The sequence below is a fragment of the Phyllostomus discolor genome, chromosome 11 (assembly GCF_004126475.2).
Source record: "Phyllostomus discolor isolate MPI-MPIP mPhyDis1 chromosome 11, mPhyDis1.pri.v3, whole genome shotgun sequence".
Lineage (NCBI taxonomy): Eukaryota > Metazoa > Chordata > Mammalia > Chiroptera > Phyllostomidae > Phyllostomus > Phyllostomus discolor.
Genome location: NC_040913.2, coordinates 51,920,848 through 51,943,123, shown reverse-complemented (window position 1 = coordinate 51,943,123; position 22,276 = coordinate 51,920,848). Strand labels below are relative to the sequence as shown.

At 35.3% G+C, this 22,276-nt stretch overlaps 1 protein-coding gene across 1 annotated transcript in view; it reads right to left on the bottom strand.

The window, feature by feature from the left end:
* The window catches only part of IPO5 (importin 5), a 47,280-nt gene that overhangs the window by 6,307 nt on the left and 18,697 nt on the right, over window positions 1–22,276 (bottom strand). Inside the window, exons 5-21 of the mRNA XM_028526947.2 lie at window positions 21,771–21,867; window positions 21,428–21,532; window positions 19,259–19,381; window positions 19,056–19,176; window positions 17,222–17,309; window positions 15,018–15,124; window positions 10,744–10,868; window positions 10,562–10,651; window positions 10,304–10,477; window positions 7,694–7,912; window positions 6,582–6,665; window positions 4,756–4,888; window positions 4,548–4,669; window positions 3,459–3,555; window positions 2,113–2,285; window positions 1,036–1,147; window positions 891–946 (exon numbers count right to left, since the gene is read on the bottom strand). Of these exons, the coding sequence (XP_028382748.1) occupies window positions 891–946; window positions 1,036–1,147; window positions 2,113–2,285; window positions 3,459–3,555; window positions 4,548–4,669; window positions 4,756–4,888; window positions 6,582–6,665; window positions 7,694–7,912; window positions 10,304–10,477; window positions 10,562–10,651; window positions 10,744–10,868; window positions 15,018–15,124; window positions 17,222–17,309; window positions 19,056–19,176; window positions 19,259–19,381; window positions 21,428–21,532; window positions 21,771–21,867 (2,026 nt within the window). The remainder of the gene's footprint in view (window positions 1–890; window positions 947–1,035; window positions 1,148–2,112; window positions 2,286–3,458; window positions 3,556–4,547; window positions 4,670–4,755; window positions 4,889–6,581; window positions 6,666–7,693; window positions 7,913–10,303; window positions 10,478–10,561; window positions 10,652–10,743; window positions 10,869–15,017; window positions 15,125–17,221; window positions 17,310–19,055; window positions 19,177–19,258; window positions 19,382–21,427; window positions 21,533–21,770; window positions 21,868–22,276) is intronic.

Sequence of the window (22,276 nt, the reverse complement as noted above, 5' to 3'; positions counted from 1 at the left end):
ACAAGTTACCTCACCAACTGGGTGTCATGTCTCTTAGTGCCTATGGAAAGATAAATGTGTATCCCTAGTATTGCACTTACTGCAAAGACTTTTCTTGGTACATACTTAAAAAACATGGTTAATAATTATCCTAAGTTTCAAAGTTCTGAAACAAAGGTGTTTTTACTTTAGCATTTTTTGCAAGGTTTGAATTTTGAGGTGGGATGGTGGGGAGATGTGGGGTCAGTTACTTACAACATCTCATCCCTGCAAATGATTTGTGTACGGCATGCTGTAAGCAACCTGCAGAGAATAAGGATGACCTGCATATACCAGCACTGGTCCACCAGGATGGCAAATACCACGTATTCTGGATCCTAAATACACATTTTAAATATGTTTGATGGTGTTAAGTGGTATGATGAGGTGAGAACTGAGTAACAAGGTAAAGAATTCTATTATATATTATTTACTGGAAGGAAATTTGCGTTATTCTGTGATCCATTAGAAAGACAGCCCATATTACAGAAAGATCTGGCCTCATGCCCTAGGTCATCAAGTGTGGCTTTAGGCAGTCATTTAACATCTGAGTCCGAGTTCAAGTATCTTAAGATAGCGAAAACACTAGTAGTTATGAGGAGTATGTAAAAGGAAATACTAGGCAAACTCCAAAGTACTTTTATATGTGAAGTATTGCAACAGAATGCACACACAGCATCCAAAACACAAACCAGCTAATTTCAAAGTATTTATTTCCTAAATTAATGAATAAGATACAAGGAAGATTCTTCTGCTAAAGATTACTGATAACTACATCAGAATGACAAGTCAATGTATTAGAAACTTAAGCATTTAAAAATCTTCCTGGTGTAAATGGTGATGTAAATTAAGTTCTGAAGGGAGTAATTTACCTCATCTTGTAGTGACTCTTCCACCTGTTCATCATAGTCTTCATCTTGTCTTTTAACTAAAACAAATCCAAATAAATGTCTTTTTTAAGTAGTTGCCAAAATGGTCAAGGGTTACATTCAGAAATGAAAGTATAAAAAAACGTACCTTGCCGTAATTCTTGATTTTTAAAATGTTCTTCCAGTTTAGCTTTCAGTATACCTCCCAATTCTTCAAAGTGTTCATTATTAAGGCATCCATCTCCCATTACTTCAATGCACTAAAATGTGGTTGAGGAAGAAAGCAACTAATGAGATTTATGTGTTTTTAAGAGTAAGAAGTTAAACTTCATTAAGAATCACATGGAAACATGAGATAAATTAACATAACTCACTACCCTGGAAACCAACGATTGAGTGAATACACTTGGTTTTTGTTTTTCCCAAAATGCCAGTATTTAAAGAATTTTAAAAACTTTCCTTTTAAACTAGTCCTTGGCATATCTTAATTGCTAGGCATTACTGGTAGGTGCTGAGGCTTCAAAGACAGAACAGATCAACTAGCATCTAGGAGCTCAATTACACATATATACTCTATAAAAGACAGCACTGGAGAAGGTAAGTCTGCCATGAAAGAGCATTACAGGCAAAAGGAAGGATATGGGCAGACATGGAAGCATGGAAGCATGCACTCTTTGGGAAAATAGAAGAAATTTTGAAATGCGGAATGTAAATGGGGACAGATAAAGATGCTGAAGATCTTTTAAAACAAACTGTGGAACAAGCTATGGTGCTGTGAGTAACAGGGGTGACCAAGAATATGGGAAGGTGAGTGGCTCAAACAAAAGACAAATTAATACTTGAGAAAAGGAGAATAAACTGGGAGGGAAAAAAAAGCAACTCTGGAACAGACCAACTGAGGCTACTTCAAAAGCACAAAGGAGAGATAAGACAATGGGAAAAAAAGGAATTTAGTAGAGAAACAAGGATAGAAACTAGATGTGAGCTGGAGATGATACCCAAGCTTCTGTAATTGGATTATAGGTAAATGATGGTGGAAACCAATCAAGACCGGACTACATAACTCTTAAAAAACAAAATGACAACACCAAAATATTTTAAAAAGAACTGAACACATCTGGTTTAAAAACATTGTGGGAGCACACATACAATTCTGCCCATGTATTAGCAAGACTAATAAATGAACACACAACCTTATATATACTTTTAAGAGAAAGATATTTACCTTTGCAAAAGAATGCATTATTTCTGAGAGGACATCTGAATCTGGTTCTGTGCCAATGGCCTTGATTAGAGCATCACACATAAAATGCCACATCTGTGTGAGATACTCAGGACCTCGAACTCTTGCACATTCTAACAGAAGAGGCATGGATTCTGCCGCCGCCACTCGAACACGTTTTATTGTTAAGGAAATAGTAATCATTATCCTCAAAAGACTGCTCTTTCATTTTGTTCACTTAAATGTTAAAGTGATCAGAGTTAAAACGTGCTCTAGGCAACCTCTATTTATCTAAGACCACCATCCAAGAGCTTGTGTTAAATGTATGTGTATAAAAATAGAAGTCTCCCTGCTCATAAGACATAACTCCTGTCTGTTCTTTCACCTGCAATACAGCAAGAATGAATCTCAAGTGTAAATAAAAAAACATAAAAATGACTGTGAAAAGACCTGGGCTCTTGGTTCACTTCCTCTAAGATTAAGTTGCTTCTCCCTATCTAATACCTTATAAAGTAAGGTCTTGAGACTTCCTCTTAACGATAATTCTGTTTTGTCCTCTTATAACAGGAGAACTGTCTGATGGGCAAAAGCCATCTTCTGCAAAGGATGCCACCCAGAACACTCCAAGAGGAACAACAACAAAGGGACTCCAGAGGCAGACAGATCTAGGTTTGGCCCTGGGCTCTACCACTCTGCCACTCTGTATATAGCCCATCTATGAAATTTTATGTGTGTAAAGGCGTAAGAATGCACATATACATAGTATTTACTATCATTAGGTCAAAGAGTAAAACATTTAACATGCAGATTTACTAAGAGATGTATTATCTCCAAAAGTTCTACCCATATTTGCAATGTAGGATTCTGTGCTACAGAAAGTTAAGTATCAGTGGGTTTCTAACCTATTAAGAAAGGCCTTACTTTTTAAAGACTACCAAAAGTAGCAATTATATACAATGTAAACATTTGCTAATAAAACACTAATCCTTAAAATCCTTCAGTGGGTCATAGAAAACTACCAACTAGAGCAGGGGTCCCAACCTGAGCTCTGCCTCTTGCCTTTCCCCCCATCCATAACAGGTGAGCTTGAGCCCCACTCCCTCCTCAAAACTGATCCCTGATGCCAAAAAGGTTGATACTGCTGAACTAGAGGATAGGCAACATTTCTTTTTCACGTTTTTGGCTCAAGTGAAACAAAGGACCAAGTTTATAACCTAAAAGTATAGTTAGTGTAAATACAAACAATAATGGTGATATACCCTTCAGTTAACACAAAGTCTAATAGTATTTAAACAAACTACAATTTAACTAAATCTAGACATATTTTGCATTTAAAAATTGTAGGATATCATCGTGGAAATAAAATTTCAGTAAAGGGACCATCAGTTTGACAACCTGTTCAGTGTACTCCACAAAGCCTTCCTTTAACTCCTTAGCATAGCAAACCTGAAACCAAAGTATTGGAAAAGAAATCAAGTCCTCGTTAGTTTATAGGTATTTTTATTAACAAACAGTAAAATCATAAGGACCACACAATGTTGTATCCTGACTAAATGCATTTACATTTAATGCATGCAGGGCTGTCAAATTAGTTTTCTAACATTAAATAAATAGAATAAAATACAATAAAATCGAAAAGACCACGAATTAATTATAGTATATAGTCATTTAAAGTCTGAAATACTCCATATTTTTATTTGTGAGTTTAGCAAAAGTTTCAGCACTCTTAAATACTTTAAATAAAATATATCACTTAAGAAAAAATAATTGAAAAAGATATAAAAACCCTAAAACTCAATTATAGCACATCAATTACTTTGTAAATTTGTAGCCAACAGGCTTACCCTATTTTGTATTTAAAAAAAAAATTTCAGTGTGGAAATATATTAACCCTCATTATCATGTTCATAAAGGAAAAAAACAGAATACTCAAAGATTACTTAAACACACATCCTCCATAATACCACAGAAGATAATCATTGTAAACATTTAAATTTTCCTACCATGTTTACTTCTACAATTGAAATCATACCAGTTTCCATTTTTAATGGAGTACATTTCAAAAAGTAATTCCTTGGCTACCTATTTATACACTAAGCACAAAACACAAAAATTCTTGTCCTCCGTGGCTTTGTAATGGTATATAATACTCCAAAGTACTATAGTTATTATCTACCTAATAATAGGCATTATTCAGGCTGTTTTTTTGTTGTCCTTTTTTATTTTGGTTATTAGAAAAAGCATTGATAATGAAGTTTTATCCACATGATTTCTTTAGGATGGAAATTCAGAAGTAGGAATGTTGGGTCAAAAGATTTCTGCATTGTTTTAAAGACTATATTCCTACTCCTCAAAATAATTTCTTTAGCACTGATGAAAAGTATGTAAGTGCGTTATGAGAAGTTGTTAAACAATGTGTAAACATTACTATCACTTACCAGCATCTGACAAGCAGTTGATTTTTCTTCCAGTCCTGCAGTTTTAATACCAAAACTTTGCTGATCTCCAAGGTTCACAAATTCCCAACCATCATCATCACTCATATTCTCCATGTCTTGGGCTATTAACAGGGAAAATAACCAAATTCATGTTAAAATTAATAACAAAGAGAAATTTTACAACTGCTGTCTTAATGAAGACACTTACTATCTAAAAGGGCTACTTCAGGCTTAATTGAAGCTGTCTTCATTAAAGGCCCCATGACCACTGGAAGGTATTGCTGAAATTCTTTTCCAAGGATCTTGCACATTCTGGCCCATGCTGAGATCATGTAAGAGATCTGGGGGGAAAGTTAAAATTAAATTAAAATTGATTTTAAAACAACAGATTTAAAATATTATAAAGGATGCTATTTCACTATTTCATGGAAATAATGTTTTTTTACATTCGTGGCTCTTTAAGCAATACTTGCATTTTCTAAGGTCATAAACTTAAAATGCTCAAAAACAGTAACAAAATCACTGTGAACCTCTACACTGGAATACAGTCAGCAAGTGAGGCTACAGTCAGCAAGTGAGGCAAAAGACGACGACTAGGATTGTATCAATTTTTTCCAACTTTCAATGAGCAATATATTGCTTTCTCAACTGTCATCTAAATCACATAAATAAAACCCACTGAAACATATCAATTCCTAGGCACTAATTTAATTTAGAAAAAAACAAAAATTTTTTAAATGTATAGACGATATAATGTGACTGTGTAAAGTCAAAATGTAATTAAACTGTTTGAGTGCCTGTTTTATTAGGCATTGTCAATACTATTAAGATTAGGATGAACATTTATTATTATTACAAATGCTACAACACAATGTAATTAAGTACCTACCATCGAAGCGTGTACTGGATGTGAAATACGAGGAGCTATTGGCCAGTTTGAGTGGGGGAGTCTAAGTTTATTCATAGGCAGAGACAAGAGAGCATGGCATGTTCTAAGATCATTAGGTTTCTGTATTTCTTTTTCTTTTGACAGGGGAGGGAACTCATGGCATTCAAAAGACCAGGGAACATCCCAATGGAGATGTTTAGTAAGTATTTAGACAAATAAATCTTTTTTTTTTAAAGATTTTATTCATTTATTTTTAGAGAGGGAAGGGAGGAAGACAGAGAGAGAGAGATGCATCAATGTGCAGTTGCTGGGGCATGGCCTGCAACCCAGGCATGTGCCCTGACTGGGAATCGAACCTGCAACACTTTGGTTCGCAGCCTGCGCTCAATCCACTGAGCTACGCCAGCCAGGGCGACAAATAAATCTTGAATTTAGAGAAAGATCTGAAGTGACAAGCATATATAGGAAAACCAAAGCAATGATTATAAATGACACTGCTTAAGAGGAGTGAGAAGAAAAGAGGGCCTAGGATAGAACCCTCAAGAGCAACAGAACTTTGACAGTCAGAGAAGAGCCTCAGCAAACTAAAAAAGAAGTCAAAATTTAATTCAACTATTTATTAAGTACCTGTTTTCTGAAATTATTGTTGTTATTATTTTTTAGAGAAGGGAAAGAAGGGAGAAAGGGAAAGAAACACCGATGTGAGAGAGTAGCCTTGCTTCCCAACCAGGGGCCGAACCTGCAACCTAGGCATGTGCTCTGACCAGGAATTCAACCTGCAACCTAGCAAGAATCATACTGGTGACCTTTCACTTTGTGGGACAATGCCCAACCGAGTCACCCAGCCAGGACAACTGCCTGTTTTATGTTAGGCCTTGTGAGTATTATTATGAGAAGTAGAAGTCAAGCCAATGAAGAATGTCTCTGAAACCAGGGGCTGGTATCTCAAGAAACCTATTACTCAATTTCTTCTCTTGCCTTCCCTTCCCTTCCCTTTTCCCCCTCCCTCCTTCTCTCTTTCCCCCTTCCTCACTTCCCCTTTCTCTCCCTTCCTCTCTCTCTCTTTTTTTTTTCTTAGTATACTTAGCCTTGCACTAGCTGCAACTCCTAAGTGGATCAAGATGAATGTGTGAGGGCTGCTTTACCTGAGGATCATCATCCTCCATATCACTGAAGTCTGTCTGTGTCTTCAACAACAGCTGCATCACATCTGATGCATCTTGCATGAACTAGAAAGAAAATATTTATGAAAATCAATACTAATATTACTCATGTATAACAATTCAGAGAGGCATTTTATGTTCCTCATGTAATAACAAAACTTTCCCAAAAGATCTATTACATTTCCCATATGGGTCATAACCCCTCAGATATAAGTATTATGTGGAAAATTTTTCATCATATTCAAAAGACTCAGTGCTCTTTACAGAAAAATATATTCTGTTAAGTCAAAGAAAAATGCTGTATAGAGCTGTTCCTAATGGCATCAAGTTTTGGTCTATGGCTTATGCATTTCCAGCAGTAAAATGATACTACCAATCCAGAAAGAAAATTTTGGATTGCTCTATAAACCTATATTATTTTCAATTAACTCTGTGGTTCTGGCAATCTCCACGGTATAACCAGGCAGTGTTTTAAAAATAGTTTGAAAGCCATATATAGAATATGAAACATAAAAATGTTTTGCTGGTTAGCTTCTTGGGTAACTCACAGAAAACAATTTGTAAGTAAGTTAATACTGATGCTGGTTTTGGAAACCATAGTAAGGGGTTCTATGTTGATAATTCTGAGAACACAAGGGTTTGATGACAAGAATTTATTTTTGGATTAGCTTTGACAAGTCTGAGATGTTGGCTGGGAAGAAAAAAAACACAATGGACCAATGGCCTTTCCTAATTAACATCTGAAAAGCTAAATTTCTCTCTTAGGACACTTGATTCTTTTTTAGTGAACAGGAAAGCAACTGGAATGGTTCCAGGCAAATGTTTAAATGGGTGAAACTAAACATGGATCCTGAACTCCTGGACTGTACATGTGGTAAGAAAAGGGAGAGGTCTCAAGAGCGTAACTGAGTTAAGAACCTTAATATTAACAATAAAACAACAACAACAACAAAGGCAACAATTTTTAAAATAAAATAGGAGTACTGAAAGAGTAAGATAATGGGAAAAAACAAGCATCCAAAAAACCTTCTTGTACCCTAAATGCCTCTGCAGAAAAATTATATACAATTTCAACATACTATAAAATCACTTACTTTTTCCTTTCCAACAGCCAGACCAATGAGGCTGATGCATTCAATAGTTTTTCCTCTGAGAAGTCTAAGTTCCTTTTGAACTGCATTCTCAACAATGTGCTTTAGTGATGGCATAAATAAGTCATAGTAGGGGACAAATTTTTCTTCTGCAGTATCTGCAACTGATGCGATAGATGTCACAACTTGTTCCAAAACTAACTTGGTGCCTTTCTGAATCAACTAGAAGGAAGACACACAAAATACATTACATAAATGAGAAACTGGAAGAAATACTCTGGTTTCCAAATGCTTTTCTGAAACAGTAAGTGGCAACTACCCTTCAGCAGTCAGAGTGGAGATGACAGGTTTTGGAGCAAATTTAAGAATTCCTGTTGAACTATTTATGTAGGATGTCTTTCTTCTGTTACCACAGCTCTCCTTATTTATTTTTGCTTCATCTCAAAGCATAGCTAGTCCTCGAGCACAAAATTGCCACCAAGTAAATGCCTACCCTTCTTATTTATTTTTTTTCCATTTATTGCTCCTACCCTATATTTTGTCCTGTTCTATGTCATGGAAGAAATTCCCTTTTTGATCCATTCCTTTATCTTCTAATCTGACTCTCCTGAGAAGATACCACTAATGATAATACTGGTGTGCTCTTTTTCACTCATTTCTCCACTCTACATCTTCAATGTAGTCATCCTTTCTCCTGCACCAAAGATCTACAGTATTCTTTGACCTTGCTAGTAACAAGTATTACCTGTGTATTTGCAACTAAGCTCATGCTGTCACATGGTAATACTATTTATAATTCCTAAAGATTAATTTGAACTTGACCCAATAACTACTTCAGGTTTTCTCCATTTTCCCCATCAACTACACCCACATTCTTCACAGAGCTCCTCACCTTGTATTATGAATTCCACCATTCCTTTAAGAGGTTAACTTATTCCCTTCTCTATCTCTATGTTTAAGCCCTCTATGCAAACTTATTTGTAAAATCATGTTTGGTTATCTATTCCTGTTTTAACTAGCCAACCAATCTGCCTTCAACCTGGGTTTACGTTTTAATCCTCAAATACACTCATGTTCCTTTATTACACTCCTATTCTGCTATTATATGGCACTGAACACATCCTTTGTTTCAAACCCATTTCTTTTCCTTCTAAGACACAGTATATATTTTTTAAAGATTTTATTTATTTTTAGAGAGAGGGGAAGGGAGGTAGAAAAAGAGGGAGAGAAACAGATGCATGAGATACGTCAACTAGTTGCCTCTCCAACAACCCCAATTGGGGACCTAGCCCACAACCCAGGCATGTGCCCTGAAATTAAACTGGTGACCTTTCGGTTCCCAGGCCAGCGCTCAATTAACTGAGCCACATGAGCCAGGGCTGAGACACTGTATCTTTATTTTTTAGTTATTGAGTTTATTGGGGTGACGCTAGTTAATAAAAGTATATGTTTCAGGTGTACAAATCTATAATACATCATCTGTACATTGTATTGTGTGTCCACCAACTCTAAGTCAAGACTTCTTCCATCACCATTTATCCCCCCTTTACCCTCTTTCACCTCCCACCACCCATTCTCCTCTCTGGCAAGCACCATACTGTTGGCTGTGTCTATGAGTTTTTTTGTTTGTTTGTTTGTTTTTGTTTGTTTTCCTTTTTGTTCTTCTTTAGACCAGTGCTATGCAAAATGTGGTTTAAAAACCGTCTGTTACTAGTTCATGTTCAAGTAGAGGAATTGAGAGTTAGAAACTTTTATAGCAATTTAACAGTAACTTTATATCTGTTAAATAGTAAGAAAAGGCTTTTAGGTCCTTTTTATTCATTTCATTTTTATAGTAGCAATTTATTTTCATTGTACTTGATAACTGGGACTCAATCTTTGCTTTCCTTACCTACATCTTTTCTCACACACACCGCTGTACTAACACCATTAAATTGTTTGTAGGTTGCCTCTCTTACTTAAGCTATAACTAATTACAAACCACTTTCTATTTGAATGGCCAGGCTGTATTTTAAAAATAACATATTTAAAGCAAAAAGAATGGAATGTGAAAGAATTCTTCTTCACATCTTCTTTATTTCTATCACCTAGATTAGGAGAGTGGTCAACATTTTTTACTTCCTTCTCTTTCATATTTTAAAACTCAAACTGGTAGAAAGAAACTGCTAATGCTTCCCAAGTAATGTTTTTTAGTTACCTTTTCCCCAATTTCCAGTATTACCACCCAAGGTCCTTGAACAATGATCAAGATGGTCTTGCCTTAAATCGATTCTTCGTTTGTCCCACAATGCTACTGTGCTGATTTCCTAAAATCACATTATCATGATTTCTCACAACAATTAAGAACATAAATTGGTTCTTCCAAGTTTAGATAAATTAGTTAAAAAAATAATTTTGTGTTCAATGCATTCCATATACCGATTTTACCTAACCTTCAGGCCGTTATCTTCCCTATTCCAAAACTGGCTCATTCTCTGGTCAAGCCTAGAATGTCCTTCTAACTTTCTATTCTTTATAACCATGCTGAAAAGTCCCCCTTTCTCCAGGGGTCTTATTCATCAAATTGACCTAAATTATTATCTAACTAGGGAGCTTAAAGACCTTAAAACTTACCTCTTGAAGCTTAAGTACCATGATGGAATGCAGATGTTTCACCAAATTATCCAAATACGGAATAAGTAGTGACTTGGGACAGTCCTCAGTAAAGTTTATGAGAGCAGCAGCAGCATGGGCCTGCACTCGCTGATTACCTTGGTCTTCCATGGTCTGCAGCAGGGCTGCAATCACCTATGAAATGCAATCACGTAAGCATACACTTTGAAATGTCACCACTCTTCTCAAAGTTTGAGTGTTTGAGGACTTGTTACTTGCCTTCTCATGGAATTTCTTTTGGAAACCAGGTGCAAAATCTGTAGCCATCTGTCCCACAGCATTACAGGCTGCATACCTTACTCTTGGATGCTGGAATATACTCCTTGGTATTAGTAAAGGCTATCCATTTCCCACATGAAACTGTAGTAATAATTATGAACCAAATATTTATTGGTACTTACAGGATCCTGAAGAAAAAGCAATACAAAATTTACTATCTCATTTAGAATTCCTTCCATCTGCTGGTGGCATCCTTCACCAATGGCAGATAAAGCCATTAATCCTGCATGCCGATATTTCCAGTCAGCTATAGAAAATTAAAAACCAAAGAGAAGCAATGAGACACTACAAACATGTCATTCTAGCAGAAGTATAAAAAGTTCTTATTTTGAAAAGAGTATATTAATTAAAAAACTGGATAGAAAAAGTACACGACTAGGTCATTTCATCGTATTGTAACAGTGGTTATGTCACACAAGCATTTCTATGCCAAGAGTTAAAAGGTGATATATGAAAGCTAAGACCTTTAATATTAGTATCTATAAACTACTTATAATAAAGACTTTTCTCCTAATATTTTACTACAAGCAATAAATAACTGGATTTTGTTTCACATACTGCTGTTTATTGAATAGAGATTTACTGATTCAGTCAATCATATTTCCTTAAAAAGAGAGAAAAAATGTTGCTTTTAAAGAATTTGTTTTAGTAATATGGTAAATGAATATAGATGAACTTTATTTGTATTCTGATATTAATAATGTATATGTGATTTTTGGTTAACAGAATATTAGTTAGGCAATGTTTACTTTTACTAGACTTCATATCCTATTCTAATATATAATTTCCACAACTCTCACTTCTAAATATTTATATATTATTGTTCACTTTAGGCTGTTTCAATTTCCTTGTAGAACAAGGCAAAATATAAATAAGTACAAGGCAGGGCAAAAGCAGGTTTACAGTTTTCAGTATATGAAACACAGAATGTACATTTGCATTATTAATTATTGTATTGTTTCCCATATGAACACACATAACAAAAGCACTGTGGAATCCTCAATAATTTTTAAGATTGTAAAGGGATCCTGAGAAGAGAAAGTTCATGAACTGGTAGTATGAGTTAAGCGTGTTGTAGAAAAATCCTAAAATATATCATACTTAATTTTTCATTTTGGGGAGTCCAAAACCCATGTAGAAAGAACTCTGTTGAAACTAATTATACTGTAAAGATTTTCTGAAAAATTGCTAATGTTCATTTTAAGCATTAAAACTTTATCACTCATAATGACATTATATGTTTTAGGCCTAGCTGGTGTAGCTTAGTGGATTGAGCGCAGGCCTGTGAACTAAGGGTTCGCTAGTTTGATTCCCAGTCAGGGTACATGCCTGAGTTGTGGGTCATGTCCCCAGTACAGGGTGCTTGAGAGGCAACCACACAATGATGTTTCTCTTTCTCCTTCTCCTTCCCTTCCCCTATCTTAAAATACATAAAATCTTAAAAAATGTTTTAATTATATAAATCTTTAAGTATATTTTATTGAGTTTATCTATATAGTATATTATGCTATTACAGTTCTCCCATTTTTTCTCCCCTTTATCACCCTCCCCTTACATGTCTATGGGTTGTACACATAAGTTCTTTGGCTTCTTCATTTCCTATGCTATTCTTAACCTCCCCCTGTCTATTTTATACCTACCAACTATGCTTGTTCCCTATACCATTTTCCCCAATTCTCCCCATCTCCCCCAACTAATAACCCTGCATGTCACCTCCATTTCTGTGATTCTGTTCCTGTTCTAGTTGTTTTCTTAGTTTTTAATTTTTAGGTTTAGCTGTTGATAGTTGTGAGTTTGCTGTCATTTAACTGTTCACAGTTTTTTTTAACTTTTTCTTAGATAAGTCCCACCTGTAACACTGCAAACACTGCATATAATAAGGGCTTGGTGATGATGAGCTCCTTTAACTTGACCTTATTTGGGAAGCACTTTATCTGCTCTTCCATTCCAAATGATAGCTTTGCTGGATATTGTAATACTGGATGTAGGTCCTTGATTTCCTGACTTGGAATACTCCATCCAGCCCCTTCCTGCATGAAGGTTTTTTTAAGAAATCAGTTATGGGAACTCCTTTGTAGGTAGGCAACTCTCTCCCTTTCTCTTGCTGCTTTTAAAATTCTCTCCTCTTTAATTTTGGGTAATGTAATTATGAAGTGACTTGGTGTGTGCTTCCTTGGGTCTACCTTCTTTGGGACTCTGAACTTCCTGGACTTCCTAGACGTCTATTTCCTTTTTCCAGATTGAGGAAGTTTTACTTCATAAGTTTTCAATTTCTTGCTCTTCTCCTTCTGGTACCCCTGTGATTAGGATGCTGAACATTTAAAGATGTCCGGGGGTTTCCTAAGCCTCTCCTCATTTTTTTTTTGAATTCTTGTTTCGTCATTCTGTTCTGATTAGTTATTTCTTCCCTTTTTCCTAATCTTTGATTTGACTCCCAGTTTCCTTTCCTTATCTGTTGGTTCTTTGTGTATTTTCCTTTATTTCACTTTGGATAGCCTTCATTTCTCCCTTTATTATGCGACCATACTCAATCATTTCTAAAGCACCCCAATTATCAGTGTCTGTATCTGACAGGTTGTCTATCTTGCTGTTGTTTAGTTATTTTCAGGAGTTTTGATCTGTTCTTTCATCTGGCCATATTTCTTTGTCTTGGTGCACCTGTTATATTGTAAGGGGCAGATTCTTAGGTATTCACCAGGGCAGGGCAACCCACTTCACTACACTGTGGTACTATATGAGGGGGAGGGGTCAAAGATGGAACAATGCTGCTTCCTAGCTTGCCTGGCTCTTGCCCCACTTTCCCTCACATCCTTTACTTCCCACAAGTGGAGTGTGCCCTTTCACATGCTGATTCCCGGATGGGTAGGCTTGTATATATTCCAGGACCCTGTGGGCCTTTCCAACAGACTCTCCTATGAGACTAGGAGTTTCTCCCACTGCCACCACCCCCCACAGATTTTTACAGCTACAGGTTTTGAGGCTTTATTTCCCCATGCTGGAACCCTGGGTTGTGAGGATTGTCTCACTACCCAGTTGTTCCTCCCAACTTATCTGCACACGAATATCAGATATCTTGGTCCACCAGCCACTGCCTTGCCGTGCCTCCTCTCCGACGCAGCTTCCCATCTCCACCCCTCCTACTAGTCTGGATGAATTTTTCTTCTTTAATCCCTTGGCTTTCCAACTTCCATGTAGTTTGATTTTCTGGCAGTTTTGGTTGTTTTTTGTTTTTAAATTGGTTGTTATCCTTCTTTTGGTTGTGCAAGGAAGTGAAGTGTATCTATCTACATCTCCATCTTGGCTGGAACTCCCTCTAAATCAGGAGTGTCAAACTTATTTTCACCAGGAGCCACATCAGCCTTGCGGTTGCCTTCAAAGGGCCAAATGTAATTTTAGGACTGTATAAATGTAACTACTCCTTAACAGTTAAGCGAGAGCTTGGCACTGCCACCAGGTAGAAACAAGGTGCTGAGCTGGATAAAACAAGGTGGAGGGCCATGTTTGCCACCTGTGCTCTAAATTATATAGATTTGTTTCAATTACTCAATATACCATTAAGCCAAAATTGAGACAACTGAGGAATAATTGCAGGAATCCAATATGTCAATCAGTATCTGATACTGATCATTGCATACTAAACTTACGAATTAAACTTAAGAAAAGCAATAAATATTTACTGATACAAAAGGATGTCTATTCTTGATTCAGAGATATGCCTCATATATTCTCAATGTGCAAGGTTTCTAGATGAATGCTGCATAAAATGTGATGATGGCATGCTATAGGGATTTGGAAATGGTTTTCCTTCTCTGAACTTACATATTTAAAAAATTTGCAGTTCATTATTTAAAACAAAACAAAAAAAAGTGGGGCTTACGTTAGCTAAGAAATATGTACCATTTACCATTGTTAATGTGCTTTACACCAATATTAAATACAGCTTTGGATTCTAATCCCAATCATGGATGTAGTGTATGACTGACTGATTGTCTGACTTATTATTTAGCCTCACCTGAGCGCACACTTAAGAGTGAGGTGAAGGGAGGGAGAAAGACAGAAAGTGAAACACCAATAATAGAAATTTCTATCAGTTGTCTCTTGCACATGCTCCAACTGGGGACCGAATCACTGACCTTTTGCTCTGTAGGTTGACGCCCAACCAGCTTAGCCACACTGGTCAGAGCTTGAGTACTTTTAATAGAGGAAAAATATTTTTGGTGTAAGAGTGAACAGTTGGAAAGACAACTAATAAGAATTTTATCAGTATAATTTAAAATCAGGTTAAGATATAAAAAAGATAAAGATTAATTTTTAGACACAGGCTACGCATTCATTAGAGTTTATGATTTAGAAGCCACTTTCCAGTATTCTATCATTTGAAAGAGTTATAGCTTACGATTTTGAAGCATTTGCATAATGTGTTCCTTGATCATCGGCAAAACGAGCTTTCCACCAAGTCCACAAGCCATTCGGTCCAAAGCACTCTCACCAGCAACTGCATTGCTACACACCAACAGAATTTAATGTTTTCAATATAATCAAAATACACAAGAATAGTACATGTTATTAAACTAGGACTGAAAAAGAGTAACTCAAGGAGTCTTGAATGTATGCAGTAAGTTGTGGGTTAAAAACCCTAATGTTAAAAGGGGGAGGAAGGCAAATAAAATTATCATGATTCATTGTAGTTTAAAAAAACCCTATGTCCGCATCTTATTTTTCAAGGCTTTCTCCCTTCTCTTTTTACATGCACAAACCCCTCAATGGCTAAAACTTAGCTTCTGATACTTTGAAGACTCAGGAGTGTGAGCAGAGCATTTAGAAGAGTCTTGTTTCTCATTTCCTAGACATATATCCTTTAAACTTATCAGTGAACAGAAAACAGAAAACTGAAAGGGGTGCTGAGACTGTATACGATTTTCTTCCTCACTGTAAGCTTATTTGTGTTTAAAGAGGAATAAACTGCATTGTCAAAAATTAGGTATAAGTGAAACTCCATTCCAATGTTTTCACTGAAAACTGAAGAAAACCTGACATAAAAGTCATTGTACTTTCTTAGAATTCCAAGATTAAGTAGAGAGTTTGTCATGTGCATAATTTTTAGCTGTTTTGTGAGGACAAGACTAATAAAGGATGGACAAAAGTAGGTTTATAGTTGTTCATATGGAAAATAATACAATAAGCTAATTTTGCTTACTCACAACTATAAACCTACTTTTGCCCACATCTGTATATAAAGATAAAGCTACAAATGATCTTTAGAAGAGGTTCTTAGACTTAAACTGACCTTGAAAATATACTCATGGCCATTTATTCACAGATAAGAAAATCATATTCATTTGGTCCAGAAAAAAATAGCTTCATAAACTGTATAATAAAGTCAAATGCTTTTTACATGGCAAATTATGGGCCCAGGTAGCAGCACATTATAGTAACTGAAGTGGAAAAAGGAAACTCGATCTGACCCTGGTTTCTACTGAGCCCTATTGGGTTATATCCAGTGAAGGACTACCTTCATACAATCCATCACAGTATTTATAAGCCAGAAGTCAGTCATTTTTAATGATGGCAGTTAGCCTCAGAAACTACCATGTATTCTGTAAGTGAAATGTCTTCATTTCTAGTATTGTTACAGTTAACTTATACTGACTACCAGCCTTTCAGGAGAATAATTTGTTCTTTTTAAGGAGGAGACAGTATGATGCCCTAGGAAGACTAAGAGAGATGGTATTAAAGCCCATCCTACCAACTGGTTATGTAGCCTTGAACAAATCATTCAACCTTCTCTCTCCATTCTGCATCTAATAATATGATAATATACCTTTATGACTATTGAAAGAATCTATTAAAACAGCAGAGCTCTGAAATGTTGTTTAATGTACATGTAAGGGGTCATCATTGCTATTGGACAGTGACTATAGATTTTGGTTGACTTCTCCATAGGAATCAGTATTCATGGGGGACTCATAAGTCACAACAAGTAAAATAGTAATGACAGTGGTACCGTCACCTACTGTTCAAATCTCACCACTACTATCTCCTCTGTAGTCTCAAGTTAAATTGTATTATATTAGGAAAATAAGAAGTTTCACTGGGAACTGTGCTGAAACAGCCATTCTAAATGAAGCATATGCATATAAAGGCATTTATCACAATAAAGCTTTTTAAAAAAAGATTTTATTTATTTATTTATTCTTAGAGAGGGAAGGGAGGAAGAAAGAGAGAGAGAGAGAAACATCAATGTGCGGTTGCTGGGGGACGTGGCCTGCAACCCAGGGATGTGCCCTGACTGGGAATCGAACCTGCGATGCTTTGGTTCGCAGCCTGCGCTCAATCCACTGAGCTACTCCAGCCAGGGCTTACAATAAAGCTTCTTTATACATATTTTAAGATACTCAAAATAAAAAATCTTGAAGAAAATTTAGAGTAAAACAGTGATGCAGAAATGCATACAACAGAAGGCCTAAGTATCCCATATGCTAAACTTAGAAGTTTAACTTCAGATTATAGAATACAGCAGGAAAGAGATCTCTCACTGCCACCTGATATTGCTTTTCCCTGTCAAGGAACCTCCATAATGTATTTGGTATATATGATTACCTGTCAAAATCATCATCTTCTAGTTCATCTGCATTTGCCCAGTCCTCATCCTCTTCCAAATCAACCATCATTGCTAACATCTGAGGAACTAAAGGAAAAAATAATTTCAGACTTGAATACCATTGCTTTTTTACTGTCATTATAATCATTTACAAACAAGAATTTCAAGAAGTAAAAAACAAAGAATTTACTTTGCCTCTAAAAGAGTGAAACAAAAAAACTATTTGCCTGTGTCCCCAACACCTCTTTTGTTGTTTTAAACTTTTAAGGAGGGTCACCATTTGCTTTAGATCTTATTCTTTTTAAGAAGTAACATTAAGGGGAAAAAAAATAAAACTTTCCATGTTCTACTGCATTCTCTTCCCCATTCAGCATAAGTGAGCTTCATGATAAAATATAGTTCTATTCCCAAACTGTTTTTATACTTGAACTACAAATCTCAATATGTATATACAAAGATAGTACTATTTCAAAATTTTAATTTTTATATAACACATAGTTATCACACTATATGTATCCTCTGGCAGTTTTCTTTTATCTCAACACATGGATTTCATTTTAATTACTTCACAGCAATGCGTTATATGAACACTTTCCCATTGATGGACATTTTGGTTTTTTTCAATTACAAAATTTGCTTTGATGAAATTTTTATACTTAGTTCCTTGAAAAGTGTTAGTTCAGGACATGAAATTGCTACAGGTATCTTCAACAGTATTAAAAATCACTGAACTGCATTCCATACTGGTTGCATAAGCCTATATTTCTAAGTTTATAAGGCCTGTCTTATTTCACAGCAATGTGTGAAGTGCCCAGGAGCTGTGAAAAAGTCTTCTAACCACACCCTTTATCAACATTTGATATTGTCAAAGTTTCTAACAAGTTATAGTCCACAATTACACTTGTTTTTATTGAGGAGCAGTGTTTTTTAGCTATTTCAGATTCTTCTTTTATAAATTTCCTGTTAGTAACCTTTGTCTAATGTCCAGATACCAAATCTTTGTTGATTGTGTGCATTACAATTAGTTTCTTCCAGTCTGTAACTTATCTTTTAATTTCACTTATGGTGTACTTGGTCAAAAAACTGTTTTTCTTTTAGCAAATTTAGCAATGTTTTTGCATCTGTGGTTTCTGATCCAGTCTTTAAAAACAATAGTTCCCTACTATCAAACTTTACTTTTAAAATGTTACTTATTTAAAATGTATTTAGTTTTTATCAACCCCAATTGATTGTTATAGAATATTTAAGATGGATATACTTTTTTAGGTAGAAATAACCAGTTGCCACGATGACCTTTCATGAATTATCTTTTAAAATCAGCTTTTGCTTCTATGTGAGTGGATCTGCTCCCACTCCTAAATCTTCACAGTTGACAGGGCAAGAACTCTATTTTGTTTGTAAAAATTCTCTTGGCTACTCCAAGCCCCATTTTCTTTGACTTAGAATTTCAGGATAAATCTTATGACCAACTCTATTGGGGTTAGGACTGAAATTCTATTGAATTTACAGATTAATTTGAGGAAAATTGATACTTAGTTCTTTCAATGTTTTAGTCTTTCAATATCTTAGTCAAATATCTCCATAAAGTTCTTAAACATCTTCTAAGTGATTGCCAGGTATCACATGTCATGCCTGTTATCATATGAAGATTTGGAGAGCTGAAGCAAATCCATCAAGTTGAGTACATGCACATAGAGATGCACTTTCCCGAACTCTTCTGGTTTTGAAAGGACATTCACTGTATCAACAAATTGTGAACTTATACAATTCTCAGCAAATTTATTTAACAATTTTTCCACATTAATATAAACTATTTAAAGATCTTTGACTTACTAGTCTGTGCAACAATATTGGTATGTTTTCTTAACATAGCAGCTGCAGTCTCAGAGAGGGTCACAATTACTTCAAGAGCAAGTTGGCGTTGCATGTTATTGAGGCTAGTGTCTCCACACAACTACAAAGACACATTTGCATACATTTAGTAGTTTGTTCATTGAAAATAATAAACAGAACAGTTACTGAACTATTTACTTTACCTTTAGACTTAGCTGTAAAGTAGCTTCCAAGTGAGGACGTAAATACTTGGGAACAGTATCTGCAATCTCAACAAGGGATTTAAGGACTGAATCATCATTCTGGTAGCATGAATCATTTACAGCCTAGAAAAGATGAAAGAGAATTTTAAAAAGTCTGTGCTCAAGAGTCACTTTATGATGATTCATTAGCTAAAACATTAAGAGGCAGACAATAGAGAAATACTGCTAGAATATTTTTCACTAAATAATAACATAGCAACCTACATTATGCAAATGTTTGTTCCACCTACAGCCCTGTGTATACCTCCTCCTTTTAACTAACATTAACTAGAAACATACAAAATAAGGATTTAAATATAAGTCAATATTAAAATCAGTGAAACTACAATAACTACCACAATAAAACTTAAGGCTATCAAGGAATTTTTTTCATAACCAAAAGGAATCCCTTTCCTCTATCCTTCCTACATCCATGCCCTAGTCTTTTTTATACATACAGTAAATACATTTGATACATTTAAAGTGTCCCATGTTCCCAATTTATTTCTCTTTGACGTCAAGCTTGGTCACCATAGTACTTAAGTGCACATTTTGTATTTACCACTGCCTATTTCAGAGTGACAACCCCCAGAAGTTTTGTCTAACATTTTAACTTACTCTAAATTCAGAGAAACAAAATCTGAAATCAGGCTTAGTGAGTAATTCAAGATCTTTTGATAATAAAAACTGCTAAAATAGAATGGAACAGTTAATGTTTTGTCATTGACCTAAACTATCTTTTTAGTTTGATGTCATAGGGAGAAAAGTTTCTACTAAATCCTTTGACCCATGTAGGATGTTTCAGTTTTAGCTCCTATAAATCCTCTTTAACCCAGTTCTTAACAGGGTTGCTATTTCTCCTAGGAGGTATTTTCTTGATTGTCATGACTGAAGATGAGCAAAAGCCTAGAGTACTAGATAGTCTGCATCTGTGATACAAATGCTTCTGAGGAACTCACAAGGTTTTCTTATCATGCATTTTTCATGATCCTAAATGTCTGACACTTACAAAAATTAAAAAACTCATAACTATCTGAACCTAGAACCTAACTCACAGATTTTTTTGCATCATTTAAAAAATGCACCATAATGCACCCCTCCTAAATGTAAATACTGTATAAATCAAGAATGAATACCTTTGTTTTATTCAAAACTTTACCGCTTCTAGAAATCAAATTAGTAGTAAGTAGTAACAGCAACTGTGGTGTTTGACGTGTCAATGAGACCTCTGTATCTGTTCGTTCACATTTTTAGCTATTACATCTGTATAGATCACTTAAAAAAAGCACCTCATCTGCTCTGTCTCTTGTGGTAGTCACGCCCTAGAATTTGTATGTGGAAAGCATGCCATTTTTATTATGTTACTTTCTCTTTATTTCTTCTTTGGGTATTTTAAAACATGGACTGATATTTTAAAAACATGCATATATGTGAGTTATGTTATCTATGCATTTCATTTTAGGACAGAATATGAGAAGTTACAAAGTATTTGTTATAAAGTGGGTTTGGGATTTGACAAGGCTAAGAATAAATGCTCCAACTCATCCAATCTTATTTTATCTTCTCACTGAGGCAGAAGGTGTCCTTAAAATAATAACTTATCCTCAACATCCAATAATGGGAATTAACCATAAACTATTTACTTTATAATACAAACTGTTAAACCCTCTCATTAATAGTAAGAACTGTAGTCTGATCTGGGTGTGAATCATGCATGATTTTACCACTAACCAACACTGTGACCTTGGTTTCACCTTAGGTAAAATGATTCATAGGCTAAATTCATAGGTTATTTGGTTGATTCAATGGAAATAACCTATGTAATTATATATTCAATAAGCATAAGTTGCTTATATCATTTGCATTATAGAAAAATTCTGGAACTCTAACCTAAATATTTGAAATGACTAAGAATCTATCAAAGCTAGTAGAAAGATGTAAAAATTGTTCAATGGGGACACAGATTTGCATGTTTTGTTCACTGATGTATCCCCAGTGCCTAGTACCAGAACACAGTAGACAATCAATATTTACTGAATGAATGAATACACTAGAGAACTCTGATGTGAATTTATTAAACTACAGAAACCAATGAAAATATAATTATCACCTATTTTAAAGTTTCCTTACCTGTAAGAACCCAGGTAACAAGTCTGCAAAATGTTTGAACAGAGCAACATTATGCTCATTTGCAAGTATAAATGCAGCTGTAGCTCTAGCAGATAATGTTCGGATCTAAAATAGAGTAAAAAATGACAAACATGAGACATTTTAGATGGATGCCAAGTTCAAGTTTTCTTACACAAAATGAAACTTTTCTTTATCAGTAAAACTAGTAATTTTCCTTTGGCAGTAAAAACTAGTATTTATATTTTAATGTATTAAAGACAATCTCCAAATACATAAATTTCTTTCACGAATTAGATATTATCTCAAATTAGGCGTTAATATTAATGAAATTAAAATGATTCACCGATGGATGTTCCTGATCTTGCATACACTGAACTAACATCCGTTTGATGACATCTAAGTAGTGTTGCTGTTGGTTCCCAAAAATTCCAGGAAAGTTCCTAAAAAATGATCCACAGTGGTTTTTAAAAAGTACATGTTAGTACAGTATCAGCTAGAATATCTAATTAAATGTCTGCATGACTCGAAGAATATGTATTAGTACCTAAGGCTGAACACCCATCCCCCCTTCAAGCAGTCCTCTTTTGGTGTAGGATGAATGGAAACAAACAAAATAAAAAGGATTAGTCTAAGAACTTGGAAAGACTCAGTCATACAGGACTCAGTCACCCACCCCAGTCCAATATTTTATTCTTATCACTGTCTCAGTAAGAAGCTAACGTAGAGGGCAGGATAGGACAAGAGCAAACAGTCTCAGGTGGTACTGCAACAACCATGCTTTCTGACAATCCGTTCCCAGTCTTGGTGATCCAGGGAAGTTTAAGTTCTTCTCTACTTTAAATTAGGTAA